The following is an 11,474-nucleotide window of genomic DNA, read 5'->3' as shown; positions in this document are numbered from 1 at the left end:
TGCAAATCCAACTGATCCCGAGGCGGTGTTGCTGCTTCTCCAGCGGATAGCCAGCAGATCCAACCCGCTTACAGCCGCACTAGGGTCCAACAGGCTTCCTGTGTAGATTAAGGCGGAGCTGGAGGGAGTAACCGCTCGGAAAATGTACCTCAATCCAGGTATGAGAAATGCATTGAACTCCTAATTGTCCCACTATCCCAACTGAGAAGTTTGACCTACTGCTAGTGTTGAAGTAAAATGCTGTTTTTGTCCTTATCAGAGAGGAAGAGGCAAAGAGAGAGGGATAACTGGACCCAAAATCTGTCTTCTCCAGGGGTGGCATTTTTGGTTTTTATTTCACTCACAAAGAGAGGAGTTTATGTATTGAGGTTAATGAGAGTCGAATTTGGTTAACAAAAAATGTAATTGCTTATTTGCTACTTGTGGCTTATTTGATCGAATCAAAGTTTCGTAATGATTAGGTTGTTACGACTGTACTGATATAAGTAGGACATGTGACATCCCAGTAAAACACTTTATATTGGAGTTGTGCCTGTCATCACTAGTTACAACAGCCACAAACCAAGCATTTCTACAATTTATCTTCTTAAAACGTGATTTTAAACCTAACCGTAACCACACTGCTAACCTTACGCCTAACCCTAACCTTAAATTAAAACCAAAAAGCAAATGTTTGTTTTCATTAATTTTTTATGATATAGCCAATTTTGACTTTGTGCTTGTACTAACTAGTGGAGGAAACCTTTGTACCTGTTATTCACATGCGTATCTGTCCTCTCATTGGCAAAAATGGTCCCACCTGATCTTGCCTTCTCCCGACTGCCTTCCATTTTTGAAGACATTTATTTTCATTGTTAGAGCGGCCACTAGAGTATCTGGTCAATATATTGGATAATCTGTGTCCTTATGCTAGGTAGCAGAAGCCACAGCAGCCATTTTGGAATGGCAGTGTCAGCCAATCAGCTCCTTTGTTGTTCAACGCAACGTGCCATTCCATAATGGCTGCTGTGGCTTCTGGTACCTAGCATAAGGACACAGATTATCCAATATATTGACCAGATACTCTAGTGGCCGCTCTAACAATGAAAATAAATGTCTTCAAAAATGGAAGGCAGTCGGGAGAAGGCAAGATCAGGTGGGACTAGCATGAGGACAAAAACATCAGTTTACTTAAAAACTAGCAGTCAAGGGCACATCATCCCTGGATTGAGGTATGTTTTCGGAGCCATATCTCGCGCCAGCTCCGTGGTGTCTTAATCTACACAGGAAGCCTGTTCGACTCTAGTGCGATTGTGGTGGACAGACAGTGAATGGATTCTGGGGGAGATATGGGCAATGAGAGGTGTGTATAATAGGGGGCATTGGTGTGTAGGCAGTTATCAGCATGCCCCAAATTTTGAATTTAATTAATTAGCAATTCATGCAGTGAATAAATGAGTTTTTTTGTTTTTTACCAGTGAAAATGGTTGGTTTCTTTTTTTTCTCTGTAGAATTATAAATCAAATCAAATCAAGCTTTATTTATACAGCACATTTCAGACAGGGAATGCAATGCAATGTGCTTCACAGGAAAAAACTATGAAAATAAAAATGTAGATATTTACTACACAACAAACATAAGAGGATAAAAAACAAAAGAATAACAATGAAAACGGAATAACTAAAAAGCACCCTAAGGAAAAGCAAAGCTAAAAAGGTGTGTTTTAAGATCTCTTTTAAATATGTCCACAGTTTCGGCCCCCCTCAGGTTCTCTGGCAGGCTATTCCAGTGGCTGGGGGCATAGTAACTTAAGGCTGCCTCTCCATGCCTCTTGGTACTAGGCTTTGGGATAGTTAAAAGGCCAGTGTCAGAGGACCTGAGGGACCTACTGGGTACATAACTTAAAAGCATGTCTGACATGTATTTCGGTGTGCAATCGTGGATTTATTTAAAAACCAATAGAAGAATCTTAAAATTAATTCTAAAACTCACAGGCAGCAAGTGCAGAGACCTTAAAACCAGTGTAGTGTGTGCTCTCTGTCTGGTCTTGTTCAGTACCCATACTGCAGCATTTTGTATGTTTTGTAGTTGACCAATGGCTTTCTTGGGTAGACCAGACAGGAGCGCATTACAGTAGTTAAGCCTTCTTGTAATAAAAGCATGGATGAGTCTCTCTGTATCAGCCTGAGAGAGAAACGGCCACACCTTGGCAATGTTCCTCAGGTGGTAAAAATCTATTTTGGTCACATTCCTAATGTGTGATTCTAAATTGAGTTCAGAATCTAAAATGACACCTAGGTTTTTTACCTGCTGTTTTATCTTTCTTGCCCGTGAATTAAAATGTGCGGCCAGATTCTCTCTCTGTGTTTTGACTCCAACAATAAGTACCTCGGTCTTGTATTGATTTAGCTGGAAGAAGTTGTGAGCCATGCAAGTATTTCAATAAATAATACAGTCTAATAATTTATCAGTGGAGTTAAAATCCTCTGGTGACACAGAAATGTAAAGTTGTGTATTGTCTGCTGTGCTTTCTGATAACGCTGCCAAGGAGTAACATATATAAACTGAACAGTAGCGGATCCAAAATCAAACCTTGTGGAACGCCACATGTGATATGTATTTTCTCTGAGTTATGATCACCAAGGGTGACAAAAAAAACTCTTGACTGGTTAAATAGGTCCTAAACTGATTTAGAACTGGACTGGAGAGGCCAACCCACCTCTCCAGTCTGTTCAGAAGGACATCATGGTCAACAGGGTTGAATGCAGCACTTAAATCCAGAGAACTGTTTGGCATCTGTTTTGGCTCTAAGATCATTTATCACTTTAACTAAGGCTGTCATTTAGCTGTTTGAAAACCAATTTGGAAAGTTGGAGATTGGCCGAAAATTGCTAAGAGCTGAAGAATCTAGAATACTTTTCTTCAGAAGTGGTTTCACCATAGCAGTTTATAGTGCAGTGGGGAAAGTGCCTGTGAACAGGGTGTGATTAACAATAGCTTGCACTTCTTCAGATATGCAATTAAAAACTGTTTTGAAGGATGTGGTGGGGGTAGGATCAAGAAGGAAGGTAGAAGGCTTAATTTGTGATATCACTTTCTTGAGCATGTCTGTGTCAACCAGGGAAAATAATCCATAGTGCCTTTGCGTGGTAGGCTAGGGCACATATCATCAAACTTCTCATCAGGTTTTGCTTGACTGATACCCAGCCTAATGTTTATTATCTTAACTGCCTTTCTGCAATTTCTCTTGAATTGATTAGTTTCATCACTCATCCAAGGGGCTCTCTGTTTGGATGTGGCCTTTTTCAGCCGTACTGGAGCAATGGCATCAATGGTTGCCCTTAATTTGCTATTAAAGTTATCAACTAAATCATCACAAGAGGAAGGCAGAATAGGTGAATGAGTATTGTTCATACGATCAATCAAATCTGTAGCAACTTCAGAGGTAAGATAGTGTTTCTTAATAATGTATTATCCTGTGCTATGGGCAACAAGGTACTAAAAACTACACAGTGGTGATCTGATAAAGAAACATCAACAATGGAGGATATGTCAATAGGAAGCCCCTTGGTAATAACCAAGTCCAGAGTATGGCCGCGGTTATGGGTGGGCCCAGTAACATGTTGGATAAACTCCATAGAGCTCAAAAGATTCATAAATTCAATGACATTGGAGTCGGCCTCTTTGTCAACAAGAATATTAAAATCGCCCAACACAATGATTTTTATCATAGTTCTCAAGGATAATAGACAATAGTTCTGAGAAATCAGTAAAGGAAGTGGGGCCATGCTTTGGTGGCCTATACAGGGTTATGGCCAGCACTGATGGCTGACATTTAAACAGTATAGCATGATTCTCAAAAGACCCAAAGTTGCCAAACAAAATGTTCTTACAGCTGTGAGCATTAGTAAAAATAGAGCGACACTACAGTCTGTGTACAGTGAGAAACATGCAATCAACTTTGCGCAAAGTAATGAGGTCATTCACAAGAAAGGTTTTACTAGTGATTGCTCTAACATTTAAAAGTGCCATATTAATAATAATAATATGCCATTTAGCAGACGCTTTTATCCAAAGCGACTTACAGTCATGTGCGCATACATTTTAACGTATGGGTGGTCCCGGGGATCGAACCCACTACCCTGGCGTTACAAGCGCCACTCTGCCCCTGGGGCATCTGCCTCGAGGTAACCAATGGAATAACAACCAAATTATTAATGTTACAACCATGTTTCATGACAGTCTCCAATCTATCAGAATCGTAGGAGATGACAGTTTGTATAAACTCACTAGAAGGCGGAGTTAAAGGAACATAAATTAGGTTACTCACAATAACCATAGTGCCATTTCTACAGGAGTTGATATGCTTTCCAATTCCTCTGTTGTTTATTCTGACAGGGAGAACTGGAGCACTACCAGACCCTGTCTGTCAGTCAGTCAGTCTCTAAAACAGTTTGCAATGTTGCTGGAAATAATACTGGAACCCATGCGGTTGTGTTTGCCTGCACACACACACACACACACACACACACACACACACACACACACACACACACACACACAGGGGTCAAAGGCAGTCAGCTGTGACAACCCTAATCCATGACACTGTAGTCTGGGCTTTACTCTGCTGTACAAAAGATAAGGACCCCCAGAAGCATTGTACCATTTCTGTCCCTAGCCACTTCGTCTTATTAAACTAAATTCATACGGTCTTTGCAGATGTGAAAGGATAGCCTACGCTTTTACCTGTCCAATTCTCTCAGATCTGTGAATTTTAAAGGGGTAGTTGTGGCTAAATATCTAAATTGAGAATTGCCAGACTCTCCTTACTCAATTTGTTTGTGTGTGTTCCCAGCTTTTTAATGCACTCACATTTGAAGGGCTGCTAATCATTGATATGCTGGTGCTGGCTGGATTTCTGCAAAAGTCTATAGTATTATAGACCAACAGAGGGCAGCCTTGTACCACAGAACTCTTTCACACCCATTGACATTGATTCTGTCTGTGTGTGTGTGTGTGTTTCTATTATATTTTTTTTGGGTGGGTGCTTTTGTCCTATTTCACACATGTACAAATGTGTGAATTGGAAATGTGTTTTTTGCATATGCCAACTCCCCATGAGACACCTTCGGAGAGTGGGGTAACGACCAGGGATCAGCCATTATTGACATTGACCCTGGAGCAATTACGCCCTTAACCACTCGGCTACCTGTTTATGTGTGTGTGGTTTTGCGTCTTTTACCAGTCATACAGAGCTTTTTCTCCACTATCCGTCCCCCCACCTCGAGGCGTTTGGGACTCAGACAATACCCCATCCCCCCTATGGCCGAGAGAGAGATTTTTTGCCACTGGTCTACACACAATACCCCATAATGTCAAAGTGGAATAATGTTTTTAGAATTTTTTTAACACATTTATTAGAAATGAAACCTGAAATGTCTTAAGTCAATAAGTATTCAACCCCTTTGTTATGGCAAGACTTGAAAATGGTTGTCTAGCAATGATCAACAAATAATTTGGCAGAGCTTGAAGAATTTTGAAAAGAATAATGGGCAAATATTGTACAATCCAGGTGTGCAAAGCTCTTAGAGACTTACCCAGAAAGACTCACAGCTGTAATCGCCGCCAAAGGTGATTCTAAAATGTATTGACTCAGTGGTGTGAATACTTATGTAAATGAGACATTTCTATATTTAATTCTCAATAAATTTGCTAAAATGTATAAAAACATGTTTTCCCTTGATCATTATAGTGTATTGTGTGTAGATGGGTAAGAAAAAAAACAATTTTGAATTCAGGCTGTAACACAACAAAATGTGGAACAAGTCAAGGGGTATGAATACTTTCTGAAGGCACTGTACATATATTTCAGGATTTTGTGTATCCCTGGACATATTCAGAATTCATGTAAACAACAGTTTTAAAAACATAGCTTATCCAAAAGAAAGTGGATTCTTGGCACAACTTACCCCAGGTATAGGGTAAATTGAACATAGGGTCAGGGTAAGCCTATTCTAACACGTTGTACAAAAAAAGAACATAGGCTCAGGCCCTGGTGTAACCTCATATCCCAGCGATAATGCCTTGCATTACGCCTGGGAAGAAAGCACTTAAATGTACCCCCTTTTTGACCCGCCAAACCGCGCTTCTTAACACCCGCCCGCTTAACCCGGAAGTCAGCCGCACCAATGTGTCGGAGGAAACACTGTTCAACTGACAAAAGCCTACAGGCACCCGGCCCGCCACAAGGAGTCGCTAGAACGCGATAAGCCAAGTAAAGCCCCCCCGGCCAAACCCTCCCCTAACCCGGACAACGCTGGGCCAATTGTGCACTGCCCTATGGGACTCCCGATCACGGTCGGTTGTGATACAGCCCGGGATAGAACCCGGGTCTGTAGTGACGCCTCTAGCACTGCGATGCAGTGCCTTAGACCGCTGCGCCACTCGGGAGGCCCAGGAAGGCGTTTTTCATTATTTGAATTTGACTAAGCACACGAATGCAAGGTGTCTTCAAAGTACTGTGCATAAAACTGACAAAGTGTAATCATTATGGGGTATATTGATTAGCCATTGCCTCAACTTGCCCCTGGCAAAATGGCACAATTTACCCCAAAGCCACCATTTTGATTATATTCAGAGGAGACTGCGTGAATCAAGCCTTCATGGTCGAATTGCTGCAAAGAAACCACTACTAAAGGACACCAATAAGAAGAAGAGACTTGCTTGGGCCAAGAAACACGAGCAATGGACATTAGACCGGTGGAAATCTGTTCTTTGGTCTGATGAGTCTAAATGTGAGATTTTTGGTTCCAACTGCCGTGTCTTTGTGAGATGCAGATTAGATGAACGGATGATCTCTGCATGTGTGGTTCCCACCTTGAAGCATGGAGGAGGAGGTGTGATAGTGTGGGGGTGCTTTGCTGGTGATTTATCTGTGATTTATTTAGAATTGAAGGCACACTTAACCAGCATGGCTACCACAGCATTCTGCAGCGATATGTCATCCCATCTGGTTTGCGCTTAGTGGGACTATAATTCGTTTTTCAAAAGGACAATGACCCAAAACACACCTCCAGGCTGTATAAGGGCTATAACACTTGTTTGGTTACTACATGATTCCATATGTGTTATTTCATCGTTTTGATGTCTTCACTATTATTCAACAATGTAGAAAATAGTACAAATAAAGAAAAACCCTTGAATGAGTAGGTGTGTCCAAACTTTTGACTGGTGCTGTATATTTTTTTATAGATTATTTATTTGTAATTAATTACCTTGAACAAAGTATTAGCCTAGTCTTTTTCAATCGTTTATTTTTTATTTTTTTTATGAATTAGGCCCACAACATGCTTCTTCTGTATTCACAAAACTGACATGAATTTCCATGTAGAAAATCTTGTTTGTTTATAAATATTTAATGGTTTTCATGCAGTATTTGCTGTGCTGCTTTAGGTTGCATTATTTATCAATGGGCTATCCAAATTCAAATAATAAACGTAGAATTAGCCTATTTTTATTAGACCTACAGCCTACAATTATTGTTCTTATTATTTCTCGATTGAATAAGCTCTCTTTGTCCAGCCAATATGATGCTTTTTCTATTGTCCATAATACCCATGTCACCTCTCCCTAAATGTATGCGTGCGTGTGTGTGCCCGCGCGTGTCCCGGGGGATTTGGCAGACGGATGGGCTGTAATGTGATTGTCTCTGCTCGTCTGCAGGAACACCTGCCCCGTCCGTGGGGAGAGCGTTTGGCCGCCCGCTGCAGAGCGAAGCCCCAGCTCAGACACTGGCCCAGACCTCGCCTCTTCAATCTGGGGAAATGATGGAATAGCCTGGCGTCACAGACATCTCTAGCTTAGAAATGTTTTAGTCGAATTTCCACCTGAACGTCTGCCAGAATGTCCATACAACAACAAACATTTCATTAAAAAAAAAAAGTGTTTATTTGATTTAGCAAAGCTGTTTCAGTGTGTTATATCTATGCCCCCCTGAAATGTTAAGCAATCTTTGGAAAGCAGGTATTGTCTACAGAAACGATGGAGTTTTTGTCACAGAAAAAAAATGTATTGTCTTAAAAAGCTCAACATGAAACCAACAAACTTCTGGACAATCGCAAAATCGAATAATGAAATTGTAGGCTTAAAGCTGAAACTGTGTCTCACCCTCCTAAATGAAATACTACAATTTCCATTGCAACCTCTGGATTTAACAGGGATTTCAAATACATTTTAGGAAATTTTTACTAGATAAAATCCGATAAAAAGTGCATCAAAGAGCAACAGTATTCGTTCTGTTGTCAGAGTATAAATAATTGTTTTATACATATATTACATATAAATATGCATGTGCAAACACCAGACATAAGAAATGACTAAACATGAATTGATCAATAAATAAACTTACTAAGCCTAATCTAAAAACAAATGACGAATACAATATACACCATATAATTTCTGTAAATAAGTGGCACTTATATTCTACTTTGATCTTGATCACTGATTTCAGCGAATCTCTACAGCTATATGTCCTTTAAATCAGCCCTGTCCGGAGAGAAGTTTCGCCATGGCAAATATTGGCTAACAGGACAGCTTTTCAATACTAGGCTACTAGACCTATAAGAAGTAGGACGGCCCGACATTATTGCGTTTTCTGACACCGCAAATTTGGATTGGATTGGGTAAGTCTGTGGGTAAGTCCAGTGGGGCAGCAGTTTCTCTCCGTCACAACACTGAGAAAGACAGTAGGTCCTGTTTTATTGTGTGACTCTGGCCTACAGTGGCAGCAAACAGGGCACTTGGGGACACACCACAGGCACAGCAGAGCTCCCAGGCCATATATGTGGCAACAATGTCTATCAAGCATTCTTATGCAGTTCACCCTACCCAGTCTCCATCTTTAGTCTTCTCTCCTTCACTGACGCTGTCCATCCTTGACTCGTACCCTAAGCATCCAGCACATGGTTGAGGTAGGTGATGTAGCAGATTGCGAGTCGGAGGATCTCAATCTTGGACAGCTTCTTGTCTGGCGGAAGTGTCGGGAGAAGTTTCCTCAGCTCGGCGAACCCAACGTTGAAAGCCTCGACGCGGATGCGCTCTCTTGTTGCGTGCGCGGACCGGTACTTGGCTGTAGCGCGCCTCCGCCTCCTCTTCTCCTCTCTGCTGAGGGAAGGAATGGACAGAGAGCGCGCTTTGCCTTCGCCCTCTGCGGGCTCTGCGGGCAGGGGGGCGCACTCCATCTTGATGCTGTTCAGCAGGGTCTCTGTGTCGGGCTGCCCCCAGGGAAGGTCGACGTCTGGCTGGTCAGGACTCAGCATCATCTTCAGGCCGTCTGTTTTGTGGTCTGTTTTCAGATCAAAGGTTCAACCCCTGTGGGAGAAATAGGGTTTAGTCTTATAACAGAGTATATGTGAGAGAATATGTTTAGTTTCTGTGGACAATTCGATTTAAAAAAAATTATAGAATATTTTAGCAAGATGGGCATGTTCGCAAACCTGTTGTGCGCTGTCCTTGGTGCTGATTCTAACAAATCACTTTTGTCTAGGCCTATTGTCTGATTTAAGTGCTTCTTTCCCGGTTGATACAATGTGGCGTGTCTTATCTGGATTATTAAAAAGCCCTATGTAGGATCTATCGAAAATAGCTTATTACTATTCATAAAGTTTTGCAAATCTGGCTAGTCTTGCCCATTTTAAACTGTCTCATCTGCCCATTTTATCGAAGCAAATTTCGAGGCTGCATTTCATTAAATCCGATAGCTGCAAACAGAGACCACCTAACACAGCAGACATTAAATCATTATCTGACTTAATTGAAATTAATTATTGGGAGAGCTCTGGATTCACCTGAGCAGCTGATCATCTGTCTTGCAGACGATTCACGCGCTGTATGGTTGAATGATGCGCGTTTGAAATATGCCGAGACACAAACGGGATATCCTTTATATGGTGGGTCATATAAAGGCACCAACATTCAACATGGAACTTTTAGAGTTTAAAGGGGATAACAAAAATGATCATACAACACTGTATTTTTTTCTGTAATAAAATAAACAGATATAGCCTATAAAAGGTAGCCCAACTGTAAAGAGGAAACAGATATGCTATAAAACCAGCCAGCATAAAGCAGTTATTAGTTTCAATTTGAGGAATGTTGAAACTCACCAGTTTAAATTTGTTCAACTTTGTCCAAGGGTGCACCCCTGAGGAGTTATTTCCACTGTAAAAACTGTCTCTCGTTGGTGTCACTCACGGTCACACATCTTCAACCCTCTCATCAACATTTCAGTTTCGCGCAAAACTAATTTTATTATAAGTGATGCGAACAAAAGTCTTCAAATTAGATGTTTGTCTATTCAAAACTATTTTGTGTCCATTAACTATAAGCGGACGGCAGGTGTTTCTGTTGTCGTTCTTTCGTTCTCTTCATTTGAGCATCACTTGATTGTCTGAGGACAGATTTTCTGAACTGTTGTCTCTTGACCTCTGCTGTAGAAAATAAAGGAGGTTGTTGTCAGGACAGGCTGCGCTCGTGGAGAGAGTGACTCCTGTAGTCCGTCTTGTTTTTCCGTGATATTATGATAATGTTAGATGCGCTTTAGTAGACTGCATGCCAGGGACCATTCTTCTGTGAGGGGACCGATTACAGGGAATCCTTCTGCCTCCTCATGTCTCACCTTCGCGCATGCCGACCCTCTTGCGCGTGCCAGATTGTGTGAGAGATAAGAAGAGCCGACCCCCTAATAAAGCCTCGCACGGAGTGACTGCAGCATGAGGAATATATGTGGAATGGTATTGTCTGCCTCGTTCTTCTTTCACCCTCCCTCCTCCTCTCCCCTGCGATAGTATATGGACACCAATGGTGACATATCGTGGTGTGTATTGGACAGATCCCTGTACTGACACACTTTGACCATTTGAGTAAAGGTGTTAGTAAGATGATCACGGTGTTGATCAGTGCAAGCAAACCACACATAACATATTTATTAATCAATTGATTGATGTAATGAATACCAACTGTTCCAGCACCTGGGTGGACCTGGTCATGGTGATGATAAATTGAAGTTTAACAGTTCAATATGCTCATAGACGATCTGGGAGCAGTAAAGGTGGAGAGAATATAGGGCTTTGTCACTCTAAAACTACAGCATAACACCTGCTCTGCTATCATTGTCACTTTAATTGGCCTGGGGAGATAATAAAGCTACTATACAAGGTTGGGATGGTGAGGCAGAGAAGAGATGGAAGGTATATTGGAAGTCACATGTTATACTGTATAATCAATGAGAGACATAAACAGATCAACAGCAAGCTCAATAAAGGTTACTCTATTACTTGGACCAATTATCCAAATATCATGATATGAAGCTAATGCTACAATATTGCTCCTTCTTACACAGAGAAACGAACAGACTCTAATAAATGAAGGAAACAGCATAGCTGAAAAAGGGACATATGGAACCATGGTGTGGCCCCATCCCAATCTGATTGTGTAGG

The 11,474-nt window shown here is 41.4% G+C and overlaps 1 protein-coding gene across 1 annotated transcript; it reads right to left on the bottom strand.

The window, feature by feature from the left end:
* Positions 1 to 7,932: 7,932 nt before the first annotated feature.
* Positions 7,933 to 10,774, bottom strand: LOC121571658 (helix-loop-helix protein 2-like). Its single transcript, XM_041883251.2, has 2 exons — positions 10,143 to 10,774; positions 7,933 to 9,348 (listed from the first exon to the last, which is right to left on the bottom strand). The coding sequence occupies exon 2, from the start codon at positions 9,297 to 9,299 to the stop codon at positions 8,925 to 8,927; it is 375 nt and encodes a 124-aa protein (XP_041739185.1). The 5' UTR covers positions 9,300 to 9,348; positions 10,143 to 10,774; the 3' UTR covers positions 7,933 to 8,924.
* Between the last annotated feature and the right edge of the window lie 700 nt (positions 10,775 to 11,474).

This window comes from Coregonus clupeaformis, chromosome 40 (genome assembly GCF_020615455.1).
Source record: "Coregonus clupeaformis isolate EN_2021a chromosome 40, ASM2061545v1, whole genome shotgun sequence".
Classification (NCBI taxonomy): domain Eukaryota; kingdom Metazoa; phylum Chordata; class Actinopteri; order Salmoniformes; family Salmonidae; genus Coregonus; species Coregonus clupeaformis.
This window is presented reverse-complemented; position numbering and strand designations above follow the sequence as displayed.